The sequence below is a fragment of the Dreissena polymorpha genome, chromosome 9 (assembly GCF_020536995.1).
Source record: "Dreissena polymorpha isolate Duluth1 chromosome 9, UMN_Dpol_1.0, whole genome shotgun sequence".
NCBI classification, from domain to species: Eukaryota; Metazoa; Mollusca; class Bivalvia; order Myida; family Dreissenidae; genus Dreissena; species Dreissena polymorpha.
Window position 1 is genome coordinate 573036 of NC_068363.1, and position 19829 is coordinate 592864.

Consider the following 19829-nt stretch of genomic DNA (forward strand, 5'->3'; position numbering starts at 1 on the left):
CAACAAAGTATTGTACATAAAATCCGATGGGGGAGCAGAATGTTTCCCAGCAACAGATCCTGCAACACTGGATGTAAATGTGTACATTATTTAATTAAACAGATTAGATACATTTAACTTCATATACTAAATTAGAAAAATATCACAGACTGTAAAATGCTATGTAATATTTAACTTGCAAATAATCATCATTTATATAAAAGTTTACACTGATCAGATTGTGAAGGTTTTGGTGTCATGTCCGTTACCGAAATTAGACTTGTATGTCTAATATGTAGCATTAGTGTATTTCCTTTCAGTGGTTTATGGGAATATTTGCTACCAAAAACTTTTTTATGTCCCCCACCATTAAAGTGGGGGACATATTGTTTCTTCCCTGTCTGTAGGTCTATCTGTCTGTTGGTTGTTTGTTGGTTTGATTTTATGTTTGCGTCAAATTTGCCATAACTTTTGCAATATTGAAGATAGCAACTTGATATTTTGCATGCATGCATGTGTATCTCATGGAGATGCACATTTTGAGTGTTGAAAGATCAAGGTCATCCTTAAGGTCAAAGGTCAAAGATATAGCTTCAAAGCGGCGCAATAGGGGACATAGTGTTTCTAAAAACACATTTCTTGTTTGGAAGTACAAGAAATCCAGTTTTTACCTTCTAACTTTGACCTTGACCCAAATTAAATTCTTAGTATGCAGAACCAAGCTAGCTATTAATCAATATGACCAAGTAACATTAAAATCCTTCATTGATTTATGCAAAGAAGCACTGGCAAGGTAATTATGTTTTTAACCTGGATAACTTGACTTAATTGACAAATGCTGCCAATATGCAAACCAAGGCTTGGTAATGAACACTCCTTCTAAGTTTCTTTTTATGTTTTATGGGAATAAGTGCTGACAAGATTCAAGGAACATCTAACCAGACATCCTGACAGCGCAAAAAATATGTCTTTATTACCAGCTAGGGAATTCATTCCAAAAATTTAGCAAATAATATTTGTACTCATAATGTATCATTTATGGTGATTTGATGATGTTGTTTTTTTTACTTTTTGCTTTTGAACAGTAAATTTGTGCACATTCGGCGCTCATCCAGCATTGATATGGGCGGACCAACACATTGGAACATACTCTGCCCACGTCATGCAAAACAGTCAGATTCAATATCTTGCGGTTGTCTACGTTTTTAAAGGTAATGGAATCCGTTATTTGTACTTCCCAATGATTTTTAACCAGGTTTTCCGAAGGAAAAAACTGGTTATTAGATTGGCGAATGCGGGCGTGCCGGCTGGCTGGCGGGCTGGCGGAACAAGCTTGTCCGGGCCATAACTATGTCGTTCATTGTCAGATTTTAAAATCATTTGGCACATTTGTTTAATATCATTGGACGGTGTGTCGCGCGAAATAATTACGTCGATATCTCCAAGGTCAAGGTCACACTTTGAGTTAAAAGGTCAAAAATGGCCATAAATGAGCTTGTCCTGGCCATAACTATGTCATTCATTGTGAGATTTTAAAATCATTTTGCACATTTGTTCACCAGCATGGTACGGTGTGTTGCACGAAAGAATCACGTCAATATCTCCAATGTCAAGGTCGCCACGACTAAAAATATATTAATTTTTTTTATAACAAACTTACAAAGGGGGTTAATTTGTTTGTTCATTTCAAAAGTTCAGTTTGAGTTTTCTCCCTTTATCAGATTTTTTTTTCACAATGAAAACCTGGTTTTGTGACAATTTTGTCCCTTGTTCCTGTAGAAGCGTAGTTGTTTTTTTTTGTCCATCTGTGACACTTTTCTGTCCACAGCTGTTTCTGAACTGTTTCTTGTAATGAACCTTAAAAATTATTTTCTATTATCATGTTGCATTGGTACACGCATAAAATTTATCTGCATCAACTTGGTAAAGCCATAGTTATCCTCTTTATTGATTGAAAGTAAGGAATCTGCATCAACTTGGTAAAGCCATAGTTATCCTCTTCATTGATTGAACGTTAGGGATCTGCATCAACTTGGTAAAGCAATAGTTATCCTATCATTGATTGAAAGTAAGGAATTCCATAACTGTTTTTTGCTTTCCATAGCTGTTGCTCAGTAACTGTTGTATGGAACTACATGAAACTTGTTATTAATATGTATGTTCATAAAATGTTTGTGCGTGGTTAAGTATTGCTTGGATTGCCTTGGTAAATTAATTTTCAAACCCACTTAATTGGTTGAAACAGTTGTGTTTTTTTTCTGCCCAATGCTACCTCTCAGTAAATATAATGATATTAACAACTTTAGTTAGCAGAATGCTACCTGCAGAATCAATCCTTAGAGTTTGTGCTCAGCAAAACACAACTACTAGAAGAACGGAGACGAATAGCCAGAAGACTGCTTTCTGAAGGGGGTAAATAATTTTATTTCAAACAAAAACGAAACACTGTATATATTTTATCATTTATACTTATCATTTATCACTTTTCCATCATTTTATCATTTATCACTTTTCCACCAAAATGTTTAATATGTTTTCATTTAAAACCAAAAAAAAGCAAACTATTATTATTATAACTTACCAGTGTTTTTTATCCAGAAAAGTTCTTTTTTGCTTTCTTAAGTGAATTACTTTCCATTGCTTTTTTACTGGATTATGAAAAAAAATTGTTCAATAAGGAAAATGATAGAAAATGGCTTTACAAATGAGAAACAAATCATTGCTATATGATTAAATTTTTAACCAGTTTTTCCGAAGGAAAAAACTGCTTATTAGATTGGCGAATGCGGGCGGGCTGGCTGGCTGGCTGGCTGGCGGGCTGGCTGGCTGGCTGGCGGGCTGGCGGAATAAGCTTGTCCGGGCCATAACTATGTCGTTCATTGTCAGATTTTAAAATCATTTGACACATTTGTTCACCATCATTGGACGGTGTGTCGCGCGAAATAATTACGTCGATATCTCCAGGGTCAAGGTCACACTTTGAGTTCAAAGGTCAAAAATGGCCATAAATGAGCTTGTCCGAGCCATAACTATGTCGTTCATCGTCAGATTTTAAAATCATATGGCACATTTGTTCACCATGATTGGACGGTGTGTCACGCTAAATAATTACGTCGATATCTCCAAGGTCAAGGTCACACTTTGAGTTCAAAGGTCAAAAATGGCCATAAATGAGCTTGTCCTGGCCATAACTATGTCATTCATAGTGAGATTTTAAAATAATTTGGCACATTTGTTCACCATCATGGGACGGTGTGTCCCACGAAAGAATCACGTCAATATCTCCAATGTCAAGGTCGCCACGACTAAAAATAGATTTAAAAAAAAAAAATTACAAAGGGGGTTAATTTTTTGTGGTCATTTCAAAAGTTCAGTTTGAGTTTTCTCCCTTTATCAGATTTTTTTTTCACAATGAAAACCTGGTTTTGTGACAATTTTGTCCCTTTTTTATTTTATTTTGTATTTTGCTGTGTATTCTTATGATCTCTCTGGGTTTGTCTGTTGGTAAGTCCTATCTGAGTAAAGGAGCATGTCAATGGCAAATAGGGGATATAATTGTCAGAAATAAATAAAACTATTGAAGGGTATTTAATTTACTAAATGATTTATTTAAAAATGATACCCCATTATAATAATAATCCTGTAAGATAGGTGTTTTAATAAGTATGCACTTTGGATGCCCCCCTTCGAAGAAAAAGGGTTATACTGTTTTGCGCATGTCGGTCTGTCGGTTGGTCCGTCCACCAAATGGTTTCTGGATGTAAACTCAATAACGCGTAGACCTAGGATCATGATACATTATTGGTACAATGATTATGACTGGCACATGTCCCCTATTGATTTTCAGGTCACTTCTTCAAAGGTCAAGGTCACATTGACTAGAAACAGTAAAATTGTTTTCGGATGATAACTCAAGAATGCTTATGCAAAGGATCATGTAACTTCATAGCTACATTGATCATGACTGGCAGATGACCCCTATTGATTTTCAGGTCACTAGGTCAAGGTCACATTGACCTGAAGCAGTAAAATAGTTTCTAACATATTCACACAATGGCTGCCACTATAACTGACAGCCCATTCGAGGGGCATGCGTGTTTTACAAACAGCCCTTGTTTGCATGCCTTGTTTGAAAAGCCTTAGAAATAATATGTTTGGACACATGAATGACTAACTTAATTGCTGCAAATACTTTTAAAGCATATTTATTAATTCAAATTGTTAACTTACTTTTCTAGAAATCATTGGAGGTCATCTAGAAGAGATAGCAAGTAGCCCATCAGTTGAACATGAGGTAACAGCCACCTTACTATATTGATGTGAATTAATTATAAAAATAAATATGTTTAAAAAATGCAGAAAAAGTTATCCGATGAAAGAGCAGTGGAATATCTTAGGCAAAGGACTCAGAATGAAAAGGGTTTGAGGAAACACTGTCTAGTCAGTAAGAAACACTTGATCATACAATCTCTTTGCAACAGCAATAAGAGTCACTGTTAAAAACGTGCCCTTGCTAACAAATCTTTACTCAAAGTTAGGATAATTTTTGTTGTTGCTTTTCTATAATTCCTTTCTGATCATTCACATGATATTTCATCTTCAACATTAAAATATTAGGAAAACATAAGTGAATAATCACAGGAGTAATGAGATTGCAGCTGTCCTTTACGGTAGAGAAAATGGGAATACAAAAACATAAAAGAACTAAATATGAGTATATCATGATCATTTTGCAGCACTTGGACCAGCTGACAAACACCTCTGCCATGGAGATGGAAGTGCCAGACACTGACCCAGTAGTGGATGATGTGGCAACAACCAGGGTACTCTATTTATGTGAATTAATTGTAAACGTAAATGTATCCAAAATGCAGAAAAAGTTATCCGATCAAAGAGCAGTGAATTATCTGAGGGAGCATACTTAGATTGAAAAGGGCTTGAGAAAACACTGTCTAGTCATTTAGACACAATTGAATATACAATCGCGAAGCAATAGCAATAAGAGTTACTGTTAAAAACGTGCCCTTGCTAACAAATCTTTACTCAAGGTTAGGATAATTTTTGTTGTTGCTTTTCTATAATTCCTTTCTGATCATTCACATGATATTTCATCTTCAACATTAAAATATTAGGAAAACATAAGTGAATAATCACAGGAGTAATGAGATTGCAGCTGTCCTTTACGGTAGAGAAAATGGGAATACAAAAACATAAAAGAACTAAATATGAGTATATCATGATCATTTTGCAGCACTTGGACCAGCTGACAAACACCTCTGCCATGGAGATGGAAGTGCCAGACACTGACCCAGTAGTGGATGATGTGGCAACAACCAGGGTACTCTATTTATGTGAATTAATTGTAAACGTAAATGTATCCAAAATGCAGAAAAAGTTATCCGATCAAAGAGCAGTGAATTATCTGAGGGAGCATACTTAGATTGAAAAGGGCTTGAGAAAACACTGTCTAGTCATTTAGACACAATTGAATATACAATCGCGAAGCAATAGCAATAAGAGTTACTGTTAAAAACGTGCCCTTGCTAACAAATCTTTACTCAAGGTTAGGATAATTTTTGTTGTTGCTTTTCTATAATTCCTTTCTGATCATTCACATGATATTTCATCTTCAACATTAAAATATTAGGAAAACATAAGTGAATAATCACAGGAGTAATGAGATTGCAGCTGTCCTTTACGGTAGAGAAAATGGGAATACAAAAACATAAAAGAACTAAATATGAGTATATCATGATATTTTGCAGCACTTGGACCAGCTGACAAACACCTCTGCCATGGAGATGGAAGTGCCAGACACTGACCCAGAAGTGGATGATGTGGCAACAACCAGGGTACTCTATTTATGTGAATTAATTGTAAACGTAAATGTATCCAAAAATGCAAGAAAAGTTATCCGATCAAAGAGCAGTGAATTATCTTAGGGAGCATACTGAGATTGAAAAGGGCTTGAGAAAACACTGTCTAGTCAGTTAGACACAATTGATTATACAATCGCGAAGCAACAGCAATAAGAGTTACTGTTAAAAACTTGTCCTTGATAACAAATCTTTCATATGTGTTATGGTAATTTCAATTCTTGCTTTTCTATAAGTCCTTTCTGATCATTCACATGATATTCCGTCTTCAACATTAAAATACTAGGATAACATGAGTGAATAAGCAGATAAGGAATGAGATTGCAGCTGTCATTTACCGTAGAGAAAATGGGAATACAAGAACATTAAAGAACTAAATATGAGTATATCATGATATTTTGCAGAACTTGGACCAGCTGACAAACACCTCTGCCATGGAGATGGAAGTGCCAGACACTGACCCAGTAGTGGATGATGTGGCAACAACCAGGGTACTCTATTTATGTGAATTAATTGTAAACATAAATATATCCAAAAATGCAGAAAAAGTTATCCAATCAAAGAGCAGTGAATTATCTTAGGCAACAGACTTAGAGTGATAAGGGTTTGAGAAAACACTGTTTGTTAGTAAGTCAAAAACACTTGATTAAACAATCGCAATCAGAGTTACTGTTAAAAGAGTATCTTTGCTAACAAATCATTCTTCAGTCTTATGGTAATTTCAGTTGTAGCTTTTCTAAATTGTTAAACCTCTTGTGTACCATAATGCAAAGCATATATTTATAGGTTCATCGACGTATCTTTTAGGTTAATTGTGGTATCGGTATACATTTTGTTATTATTGGATTGTTAAATTTTGCAAGAAATATTTTAGGAAAGAGTCAGTGTTCACATTTATGCACCTTTGCAGAGAAGTGTTTGCATCTATATGCATCACACTTATTAACTGATGTTGGACTTTTTACTTGAAACATGTAATTTTTTTAGGAGTCAAGATATCCAGTCAGAGCAAGTACATCAAAGGTTTGTGGCAGACATTACCTGTTTACTTATCAAAGAGGGATGTATTTAGCTTTACACTCCCATCAAAACATGTAAGTGCTGTCCAAGTAATTGTCGTTATCTACAGATGGATCTCATATTTATAGGAAACTATGTTTATCCTTAATCATCCTTTACACCTCATATCTGGTATTGTTGTCAGTAAGAATGATATTGATTCCCAACAGAAAGCAGGGTCTTGTTTTGCCCTTGTCGGTCTATTTTGCTCTCCGTCCTTCATTCACTCTTTTGCTTGTCCAGATATGCTTATCCATAATTGTCAATGGAATTTTATTAAACTATCAAGAAGTTTGTATACAGCTTGGTCACACATTACAATTAAATTATGTAGGGATCTACAACATAACCACAGAGGTTTGACCTTTTATTTGATTCAAATTGAGGTATGTTGTTTATTCGGAGCTTTCATTCAGTAACTTTTGTCTGAAATATCATGAAATAATTCTTAATATGCTAACACTACATGCTACTCAAAATCTATAGAAAAAGGAAATCTCAAGCAATTTTTGGCAAAGCTTATTATTTTGAAAACAGTTCAGAACAGTATACATAATTTGATAAGAAATACACATATGAAACACAATCTCAAGGAAATGCAATAAACCTTGATGTCATGTGTATAAATGTGAAGAAACAAACAATAGTATTTTAATGACATATTGATTGTATAATTGCTTGTAAACATAATGTTTTAGGGAAATTAATTTTAGTGTATTTATATTAGCTTGTCACTCTTTCACTGGCAGCAATGGACTTGACGTCATACTGGTTCTTTGATGCTTTTTATCAATGAATGTGATGTAGAAAATAATTCACTAAATAATTTAGAATTAAATCAAGGTCATCAAAGTGTAACAAATCCATAATGACTAAATAACGGTAATTTGTTTATCAGGTTTCAAAATATGCAGTAAGTAATTATATATACCATAATAAAATGTGTGATAATAAAGTGAAGGCGAGTTAATTTCTCTGAGGCATAGGGAAAAAAAAATAAATTCGTCATTCCATACTTCTCTCTGTCACATTTTTCCATCTGGACCTGTTTTTCAGCAACTATTTCATGCAATTTCTTGAAATTTTAAATAAATGTGTCACCATGTTGATTGTTCAAATTTTTTGGGCATACTAGGTAACTCCTAATTTATTCTCCTTTAATTAATTCAAAGTACATTGTAGCTATTGCATGGAATTTCATATAAAAATCATCTTACTACCGAGGGTGCATGCATATATTATGTCAGTATCTACTTGGTATGCAAGTAAATGAATATTCTCATTTATTTGTTTATGTCCCTCACCACTATAGTGGGGGACATATTGTTGTTGACCTGTCTGTTATTTTGTTTGTTTGCGTCAAACATTTACATTTGCCATAATGAAGCTAGCTAATTAATATTTGGCAGTCAAGGTCATAGGACAAATATATGGGTCAAAATCGCTGATTTAATGTCTACTTTTGCAACATTGAAGATTGCAACTTGATATTTTACATGCATGTGTATCTAATGGATCTGTACATTTTGAGTGGTAAATGTTGAAGGTTATGGTCATCCTTCAAGGTCAAAGGTCAAATATATGGGGACATTATGTTTCACAAACACATTGCTTGTTTAATATTATGTCTGCAATTAGCTGTTAGTAAATTAACTATTGTGTGAAATATCATGTAACTAAAATGTTTTGTTTCAAATTGTGGTTGTTCACTTCCATATTTTGTTTGGATCAGCTTTAAATGTTTGGATCCTTAATTGATTGTAATTGAGAGTTTTTCCCGCCTGGGTTGTTGTTTGGAATTCAATTTTTATTAGTATATTAACATCAAGTGTATATTATTTATACAGTTGTTACATACACTTTGTCAGGATGGCTTGGTCAGTTAAGAATTGTACCCTTTTATTGATAGGATTTTTCATTAGGAAGGGGAATACCAACCCCATGATTGAATTTTCTTGTTATTTATTGTACTGATTTCAATGTTTTCTTCATTTAGGCACCTTTTCGCAGAGAGTCCTTTATTTATTATGGACCTAAGAGAGTCAAAGAAACTCATTGTCTGTGCAACATGCCGGATGATGGAAGGTATGCAAGGTTTCATTAATTTGTCCTAAAGCAAGTTAAACCATTAATTAAAAAATAACAAAATAGTTACCTCTACAGGAAACTTATACACCAAACTATATTGTAAATTGTCCTTCCGTTTCTGAAAATGTTGGCTATACATGAATCATTTTCTCTTGACTATTGGTCTCCCTTTCTCAAAATTTGTCACTCCTTTGCAACGAATCAAGGGATTTAAAAGCATTTTTCCCTTATGTTTACCTTCAAGAGAAATCAAGTTGCAATTAACACACCATGCTTGTTCAAGCTCAAACTTTGAATAAATGCTACAAATTTACCTACACTTAAAATTGCTTGTCTACTTCAAAGGTTGAATGCTGTTATATGTCTGAACTGGTTTTTATGCCCCCGGTAGGAGGGCATATAGTGATTGGACTGTCCGTCTGTCTGTCTGTCCGTCTTTCCGTCACACTTTGGGTTTAGGTTTGGGAAAATGCTCATTATTTATATGTCCCTTGAGATGTAACCTTCATATTTGGTCTGCTTGTGCATATGGGCAAGGCCTTTCCATACGCACACAAATTTTGACCCCTGTTACCTTGACCTTGAACTAAGAGTTTGTGTTTAGGTTTCGAAATCTGCGTTTAGGTAAGTTAAGTGGGATGTGCTGAGATGATTAATGTGTTGTTGATGCTAAGTGTAACTTTTGAATGTGCTTCCCAGAGAGTACTGGCAGTGTGAAGGATGCCTTAAATGGTTCCATCCGGAATGTGTTGGTGAGTCGGTGGAACCAGAAAAGTACACATGCGCATCATGTTCACACAAGGTATTGTTTTGTTTTGTTTTTCACTTACCAAAACCTATTAAAAAAACGCTGTTTACATGGATTTGTATAGTGATATATTTTGTTTACCAACCTCTTCTTCAAAATCTTATTTACCTATTGTTCAGAAACTTCACACAAAAAATATTATATGGCATCTTGGTTCGGGATTTTAAGGTAAATATCATGGGTTAACTGTTCAAAATACTTTGCGAATTAATTGAGATAAAAACGTTTACATTTATTCATCTATTTCGGACCTAGCTTGTTCTTGGGTTCATGGTGCCAATTGTATGGTTACGTACATGTATATGAAAGAACAGATTATGATAAAAGCATACTTTTATGCTTAAAATACGTTTGAGACATTTAAATGACATTTTTGACTTTCATACCATATATTTAATGCTTGTTTTGAAATGTACATTAGTTTGGTGAATAGCATTTGTTTAACCGTCAATATTTAATGCTTAAAGGAAGAGTTACCTGCTTTATTTAACGTACACCAAAATTAACTATTGTAATCAAACCATCCATTATTTAGTGTGAATGATCAAGGTAAAATAAGTGTAAAGGATTGGCACGACTTCAATAATATTACAAAGGTTCACTTTTAATTTTCATACGCCCATTATTTTAAACAGGACGTATTATAGTTTCACTTTTGGCGGGCGGCGTCCACAGCAGTGTCCGCTCTATAATTCAACTTGATCAGAAGATGTATCTAGAAAATATCTAGGTCAAGTTAGAATATGGGTCATGCCGGGTCAAAAAACTGGGTCACGGGGTCACATAGCGCATTTCAAGGGTTAAGCATGGTGTCCGTTATCTAATTGAAGAAGTTAACATATGATCTTTACCAAATTTGGTCCGAAATTGTGTCTTTTTGGTATAAATGACAAAATCAATACAGGTCTTCGTTTACTGGTGGGCAAAAAAAATTCTTATAAATGAAGACTGAGGGACATGCAGAACTTACAACAGCACTCCCACAAGGAGATCAAATTAAGAAAATTTAAACGTGACCTTGACCTTTAAGGTATCGATTAAAAAACGTGAGTGTTTTCTTCTAGTTGTAAGTAACACCTTACCTAGACCAAATATAAAGAATGAGGGAGATACAGAACTCAAAATATCACTTCAAGGTACCAACGCCAAAAACAATATGGATCTTATAAGAAAGCGATAACCAATCTGTAAAACTTATGTCAGAGTTAAATTTATGTATCCTTCTTTACGAAGAAACAACCAACCGACCAACATGTGAAAATGTATGCCTCCTCGAAAAAGGGCATAAAATAGGTCTGTAGCAAACTTATCATTTTATTTGGCTTCCAATTAACAATATTGTCATTTGCAGGATCTTCCACAGGAAAAGATATTTGAGATTCCAGAACTTTTCAAGGTAAAAATATTTTTCTTACTTTTCCAAATAGCGTTTGATGTGGTGTAAATAACTGTAATATACTATTAGCTTAAATATTGTTAAGGTAATCTTTTCATTAAATTTAATGATTATGTTTATATTTAAGACTATTATAGATGAGGAGGAACAGGGTGAGGGCACATTTTTTATCTGTGCAAAGGACGCCTGTGATAATGTGAGTAACAGACCTACTTAATTTTTGATAAAAATAGTTTTATATGTAACACACACAATTATATAGGTAATAAATAAATAAATATATAAACTTGTTTTATTCGCAAACTACACTTGATGCTTATTTTTTAAGCTTTAGACAGCTATAAGACAGTAAAAACCTCAATTGATAAATAAATATAGTATGCATATTGGGCAAAAGGCTTGACCTTGGGCACAATTGGTTCAAGTTGAGAAGTTCTGTTAACTTAAGAATGATATTCAATGATGAAAGAAAGTTATGATACTGATTATTTTTTTTAGATGGCTGCAGGAATCAGCAGAGCCAGCATGATATTGAACCATGTAGGATCATCAAGGTAATCTTTAATACTTGTGAACATTTACCTGTTGACACATTATCAAAGTACGAGTCCAAACATCCTTCACACTGCCGGATTAAAATTGTTTTGGAACTTTTGAAAGATAAAAATGAACATCTTTTGCATCAAAGTGTTTTTACAATAGACCTCTCATCATTGTTTGATTTTCCAACAATTTAAGCCCTCTTCCATGGATGAATTCTGCTAACCAGTTTATGGCAGGCAACCGGCAAGTGAAAAATGGGTTTGGATTTGCCATCTTCAGCTGTGTGGTAAGCAAGTTATTTTTTATGCAATTTACTGGTGGGCAATCTCTTTATCGAAACTTTTATTATGGAGACTTCGACAAATGTGCATGTTTCTTTTTTTGTTGCTTATAACTGTGCTTAAACTTTTTGGAATGCAAAATAAGTTGGCACCAATGATGTTCTTATTAAGACAATGTTTGTTGCAACAGCCATGTGGTATACTTCAAGGTCAGTGACAAACATAATGGACACTTTGTGTTTTACTTTTTCAATTTATGTATTAAGTGCCAGTAATTGTTTTTATGCTTTATGTGTATAAGCAGATATATAGGACTGGTAAATACATAATTTATTAGTGGCCAAAATGTTTTCGTGTCTGTTCAACCCCTTTATATATTGTCAGATTTTAATAAAACTTGGCATGAGTAAATAACACATGTGTTGTGTGAAAGACTCAAAATTCTGATGAGAAGGTCAAGGTCAAACTGTGCTTTGAAACTTTTTCAAAAATAAATGTTCAGTCAATAACTTTGCTAAACGTGTACTGATTTAAATGATTCTTGGAAAAATTAATACCAACAATAGTATGATGTCACGTGCAATATTCATGATGCTGATATTTTTGCCATCGTCAAAAGGTGCTTTTGAACTTTGACAATCATATGTAAATTCCTTAGCTTCATAGTGTTTCAAGTCCATTGAATGATATCGCCCTGATAAGTTAGATTTTAAAATTACTTGTGATGCTGGAGCATCCTTGTCTTTGGGACATTTTCACTTTCAAGCAAAAACACAAGTATTTTAAATTTAAATATAATTAACAATTATAAAATGCCAGTATTCTTGTATTCCTAATCACAATCTGTCTATGAGTATTTAACATTTCATTTTCAAGGCCATAGAGTGTGTGAGACACTACATTAAAGACGAACTGATGGAACAGAATGAAGAGTAAGCAATTTTAATAATGTAAAATAATTTCAAAATAAATAAAAGCGTATTCTATACATGCATGTATAGATACGATTTTGTTTAAATTATTGAACCAGTTTGAAGATTTTAATACTCCTGCTGAAAGGGCATTACTTGTTCTGTAATAGCTGTACATCCTATCATTGACAGTAATGCAGTGACAAATTTTTACTGATTGTCGGTTGAAGTAGTTACAAAAAACTTTTTAGCTTCAAACTTTGAAGCTATATATTTGACCAGTTTGACATTGAAGGATGACCTGACTTTGACCTTTCACCATTCAAAATATGCAGCTCCATGAGATACACATACATGCCAAATATCAAGTTGCTATCTTCAATATTGCAAAAGTTATTGCAAATTTTAAAGTTTGACGCAACATACAATCAAACCAACAAACAAACCAACAGACGGACCAACAGACAGGGCAAAAACAATATAGTGGGGGACATAATAACCACTCCACATTCTTTAAAGTGGCATTTATAACTATTAACTTTAAATATGTCATCACTTGCAAAGAATGCAGTTTATATGTTTGTGGGCAACAGTTACTTGTCTATGTTCAAACCTACATAGTTACATAAATTTGTTTTAAATAAAATCAAATCACAGTTACTTCTCTTTTAATTTCAGTGAACCATACTATTCTGTCGTAAAACAGTTGCGGGGGGTTAAAGATCCCAACCTCAAAGCTTATCTTGCAAAGGATAAATAGTAAGTTTCCACAAAAATTGTATTTTTTGTTTTTGTCTACAGTTATAGTTACCTATGAAGAAAGATGTATTGTTTTCATCACTAACAATTTTTACACAATATCCGTCAATGTATCTTAACCCTTTCAATGCGGGAACCGAATTTTGAAGGCCTTTGCAAACACGTTCTGCGGCGTCTCACCAGGATCCAAACTGTTTGCTTTTCTGATAATATTCTTTGAAAAAATCGAGGAAAATGCTAATTTTATAAATTCAGCAGACGACATTTTAGCAGACGACAAATTTCCCAGCATGCAAAGGGTTAAATATAATATATGTATAACAATATATAATAAAAACATTTATCTTTGCTTATTCAGATACTTTGTGTTACTTAAGAAATTTAAAAATTTCCACAACATTTTTGTAACCACACACTGTCATATGATCCATGCCCTTCTTCAAAAGTAAATGCAAAAGCTGTGCTTAATACATATTGTACAGCAGCAATTACTACAGCAGTGTTAACATAGATACTGACATGCAAAATATGTCCCTGATGTGAGCTTATGACTATGGTTAACCTTATGTGTCTTCTCTTTGCCTTATAAAATATGTACATTGGTATGCATGATCTTAGCTTAAAAGGCAATGAATGTGATCCTAGTTAATTTAATTTGTTTCATTTATAGCTCGACTTGTATATATGAAATATATATATTTGAGCTATCCTACTCATCCCGGTGTCGACATGAGTGTTAGCGTGAGCGCGGAAATGTTTGCGTACTATCCCAAATATTTCCCATGTCCCTTGACATATTGCTGGCATATTTTGCCAACTTTGTAACCAACATGACTCCAATCTATAAACAAGAGCAGACAACTGTATCATGCATTTTTTAAGAATTATGACCTCTTTTTGTCTTAGAAACAATATTTTGTTGAATTTTGTGTTTACATCAACTTGACTTCTAAAGTATCAAAGCTATTCCTTTCAAACTTCAAATATTTTATTATTATTATGAGAGTAATATACCTGGCAAGTTCAATTAGACCTTGACCTATGAATGACCTTGATTCTCAAGGTCAAAAGAATTAATTTTAGTTAAATTGCCATAACTTTTTTATTTATGATCAGATTTTATTAATACTTTGACCGAACAACACTTACCTGAATACAACAATGGATTCTACCCAAACAATACCCCAACCCAGAATCCCTGCCCCCATTCCCAATCCAAAAAGATTTTTTTTCTTTGAAATATGGTTAAAAAATATATTTATTTACTTTATATTAGCAGGACCGTCCAAACTTCCCACCCAAGCTATTGCTTTCAAACTTGAAATAAAATCTTATTAATTTGTTTTATGTCTTTACAAATGTTCATTAAATTGTGTAAAATATACCCAAACTATTACCTTGACCTAATTGAATAATGTGAACAATTTCCAATGACGGCTTTAGTTATACTGTCAAGCACTCGAATGGTTGAGTGCGCTGTCCTCTTTCAGCTCTTGTTTTACCAGTTTCCAGTTTGCGTGTGGCAAAATGTGCAATGCTTAGAACATTATGTTAGTTAACTATGTAAATGTTGAAGTGGAATAAAAAGCATGTCTGTTTTGTTTTCTGTTTAGCATGCACAACGAATTTATCACAGAAGTGCTGCTTCCTGAAGCCTTGATAGGCATTTTCCAAGCCTTTACTAAATGCAGCTACCAAGAAGCCCATACTGAATGCAGTTGTGTCGTTGGACAATCTGCATTAAAGGCTTTAAAAAATGCCTGCGAAATAAGTAAGATAAATTGCCATTACATGTACACTTTGATTTAACATAGTCTATCAGTTCAACTAAAAAACAAATCATCAAAATACATTAAATATGCATTAGCCACCATTGCACGTTTGGTAAGTTAGTTTGCTGTTTTTAGAGGAATGGCTGGATACATTTAAATAGTGATTACTATATGCATGTATGTTAAGATTTGTTACTCAAATGCTTGTCTTTAACACATTGAACACTTACAAAGGAAGGATTTGCGTAAACCCTAATTAGACGATGCTCTGAATAATTAACTATATGATGTTGTTTTTTTAACTGTATCTTTAGAAAGAAGAGAAGTTATTGATACTTGTTAGTTCGTTCATTGCATCGCGCCTAAGAAAATTTAAATTAAATTCTATTTCTTTGGTTGCTTCTAACCTTGTAGTAATTATGCTGTTATTGAATTTAATGAAACATTTAATAAGTTCTCTTTTATTGCCGTTTAGTTTGTGTTACAATCCTATGAGGCTAATGTTATTTACAATTATGTGTGTTTTGAGTATTGCTGGGCAAAAACAAATGTTTGGGATCCCTCAAAACCGTTTTAACCCCATAATGCCTAGTATTGAACCTTCCAAGGCAGTGACCCCAGCTTTATTGTCCCCTACCGGTTTCACCAGAAGGGACCTATGGTTTGCGCTCTGTCTGTCAGTCGGTCTGTCACACTTTTCTGGATCCTGTGATAACTTAACAAGTTCTTAATATTTTTTCATGGAACTTGAAACATGTATAGACGGCAATATGGACATAATGCATGTGATTTAATTTTGTTCCTACGTCAAAAATTCTGTTTGCTTTGGCAACAAATATATAAATAAATCTGACAATGGTAGAGCCAGTAGGAGACATATATTGTTTGGTGATAAGTCTTTATCAATGTAATTTGTTTTGTGTGTTGTTTCGTGCTGTGCTTTGCTTTTCGGTAGTTGTGCACTTGTAAAGTAAGCGGCTAAGCACCAGGCATGATTGAAGATGGCAAAGCTGTGCTGCTGGGGCAGCTGAAGTTTCACCTTTGTATACTTTTCATACTCATTTGAAATAATTGCTCTTGGTATGCATTTCAAAGTACCATTGCTTGAGAAATTGATTTATTTCTGTGTAAATATAAAATTGATTCTTTAAGACAATCATCTTTTTATACATTAACTTTGGTTGGGGTGGGTTAACGTAAATATAATGCAAATAGAGAAACAATCATTATCCATGAAAATAAGTGGGTTTTTACATTGAAACAATCATACAAATATGCATGGATTTTGAATTGCATATTGTGTTGAAGATTCATGAAAAGAAGAGTTAATCAAAACTTTTCATCTTAGAACAATTTGTTAAAGGATTATCTTAGAAACTTTTAGAAAACCAGCCCAGGGTATATGTGTAAAGATGACAGATCCAATATTTAAAATGCATCTTTATATATTTTTCAGGTGAGTCAAAGCGGACACAGTTGATGAGGAAATATGCATCCAGCATTGGAAGCTAAATTTTTCTTTAAAAAAATACAATTAATTTAATGAGGTAGTTTACATAATGCCCTGTCTGTTGGTTTGTTTGTTTGTGCAAACCTTAACATTTGCAATAACTTTTGCAATATTAAAGGTAGCAACTTCATATATAGCATGCATGTGTATCTCATGGAGCTACACACTTTGAGTTGTGTAAGGTCAAGGTATTCGTTTTTTTGGTAAAATTGATGAATAAATATGACATCTCTTCGCAAATTGTTTTAAAATTAATACACAACTTGTTTCAGAAACATTGTTTAATAACATTAGATTGTCATTTATTCAATTTGAAAGTTGTCAAAAGTAATTATTTCTCCCTATACGGTAGCTTTAGGTATATGTGATATATCATAAGAAAACTAATCTTCATTGCATTACAAATTAATGAAGCATTCTTTACATTTGCTTTTATGACACAAAAAAAACTAGTTTAGACTTATAAAATTGATCAAATAATTATTTGAACATAAAGTTTGACCAGACTGTACAATTTAAACACAAAAGTTTATAACGACGTGTATCTTGTGCTTTGCATTTGTTAAAAAGTTGCCTTATAATTGTGCGAACCATGTCTTCTCAAATTAAAAATGCATCTTATTCAAAGGTGATCAGAACTAAATGTGTTTTTTTTAATAATTCAGGGATAAAAAAATCAGACTAAGAAACCATATGCAATAATTCATAGTCTGTAGTCCTCACAGAGAGAAACTTCAATAAACAATATGTTGTTATTATATAATACCTTCGTGTTTGCCTCACGGTTGCCTATTGATTTGTTTAAAAATAGGAAGTTTATAATGAGGTATATAACACACAGAAATTTCATAATTGAATCATTTTATGCTCCTCCAAAAAATTCTTGTCTGAGCTTTTTCTCAGCAACTTGTTACGGGAATTCAATGAAACTTTATGGGAAGCTTCACTTCCAACAGGAGATGTGCATGTTATCAGCCAGTTATGGTCGGATGATTTTTCACAGAGTTATGGCCCATTGAAATTTTCCATTAACTGTAAATATTGTGCATTCTTGTTCGGGCTATTTCTCAGCAACTAATGTCTGCAATTGAATGAAACTTTATGGGAAGCTTCACTACCAACAGGACATGTGCATATTATCAGCAAGTTATGGTCGGATGATTTTTCATAGAGTTATGGCCCTTTGAAATTTTCAATATACTGTACATATAGTGCAATTCTTGTCCGGGCTATTTATCCCCAACTAATGACTTGAATTCAATGAAGTTTTACGGAAAGCTTAACTGCCTTGAAGAGATGCGCGTGTTATTTGTGGGTTCTGGTAAGATGATTTCTTTAGAGACTTATGGCCCTTTGAAATTGTTAAGATGCTAAACCATCCATCGTATTATTTTGTCCAAAGTTATGCCCCTCAAGATGTTTCCTTTTATCTGAATATATAGTGCAATATTGTGACAAAAAAAAACTTTGTGGAGCTTCATCCGTCTCTGACGGCTTGTTTTAGTTAAATATTATTTGTAAATCCCATATTAATAAGTTGTTACCATTAAGTTTTATGTTTTGCTATGAAAGTAAAGCATTTGATAATTGTAAGTTGTTTTATATAGTTCAATTGAATGTCTATTGTTTTGTTTTAAAATAGGCAACATTTTGTGATGCTGACAATTAGATCAACATCATAAATTCTTAACTTGCATTTCAGACAAAGACCAAATATGAAAAAAATCATTGTTTTCTGTCTTCTGAGAAAGAAACTTTAATAAAAACAAATATATATCAGGTCAGGCAATACATATGTTTGTGTCTTAGTAATATCACGGTACTCACTTTTAAATCACTATTATAGCTTTGTTTTGCCTCACGATTGCTTATTGTTTCATTTAGAAAAGGCAGTCTATACTGAGGTATATAACACACAGAAATGTCATATTTGAATAATTTTCTATTTATTGTAGCACTTGATAAATGTAAGTTCTTTATTTAGTTCATTCGAATGTCTATTGTTAACCAAATTTTCCAAGGGAAAAACTGTTTATTATATTGGCAGATGTCAGATGTTTATATTTTTAACCAGGTTTTCCGAAGGAAAAAACTGGTTATTAGATTGGCGAATGCGGGCGGGCTGGCCCGCTCGTGGACAGACACCGTTGCGCGTTTGAGGATAAATAGAACTCAAAACAGATATAGCACTTTCTGTACTATGGAAAAAATCAAGTCCAGTCCGATAGAGCACAGGTGATGTGAATGGTCCGAAATGAAATATTTTACGGAATCACACGCCTAGCATATGTCCGATACACCCTGGTCAGGAAATCCCAACTATATTATGCACATTATGTGCCATTCACCCGTGCAATTGAAAATAGTACTCCAAATAGATATAACTAGATATTGCACATTGTGCGCTATACATATACCGCAACATATAACACCAAAAAGAGGTTGCCCATATTCTGTTAATGGCCCCGCAGCGTGTTGTTGCACTCATTCACATGCCTCAGAATGCATGATGGTTTATACCCGCTCGTGGACAGACACCGTTGCGCGTTTGAGGATAAATAGAACTCAAAACAGATATAGCACTTTCTGTACTATGGAAAAAATCAAGTCCAGTCCGATAGAGCACAGGTGATGTGAATGGTCCGAAATGAAATATTTTACGGAATCACACGCCTAGCATATGTCCGATACACCCTGGTCAGGAAATCCCAACTATATTATGCACATTATGTGCCATTCACCCGTGCAATTGAAAATAGTACTCCAAATAGATATAACTAGATATTGCACATTATGCGCTATACATATACCGCAACATATAACACCAAAAAGAGGTTGCCCATATTC

General features: G+C 33.6%; 1 protein-coding gene across 10 annotated transcripts; it reads left to right on the forward strand.

The window, feature by feature from the left end:
* Positions 1-1756: 1756 nt before the first annotated feature.
* LOC127845454 (uncharacterized) lies at positions 1757-19113 on the forward strand. Of its 10 annotated transcripts, XM_052376369.1 has the most exons (17): positions 1761-2391; positions 4218-4273; positions 4716-4802; positions 5231-5317; positions 5745-5831; positions 6260-6346; positions 6843-6878; positions 8911-8999; positions 9702-9804; positions 11162-11206; positions 11334-11402; positions 11705-11760; positions 11945-12035; positions 12907-12962; positions 13620-13700; positions 15314-15471; positions 16929-19113. In XM_052376369.1, the coding sequence occupies exons 3-17, from the start codon at positions 4746-4748 to the stop codon at positions 16982-16984; spliced, it is 1158 nt and encodes a 385-aa protein (XP_052232329.1). In that variant the 5' UTR covers positions 1761-2391; positions 4218-4273; positions 4716-4745; the 3' UTR covers positions 16985-19113. The 10 variants fall into 10 exon arrangements, with proteins under 10 accessions (XP_052232333.1, XP_052232339.1, XP_052232332.1 ...); XM_052376373.1 differs by lacking the exon at positions 6260-6346 and having other exon boundaries at positions 1757-2391; XM_052376379.1 differs by lacking the exon at positions 15314-15471 and having other exon boundaries at positions 1759-2391.
* Positions 19114-19829: the final 716 nt, after the last annotated feature.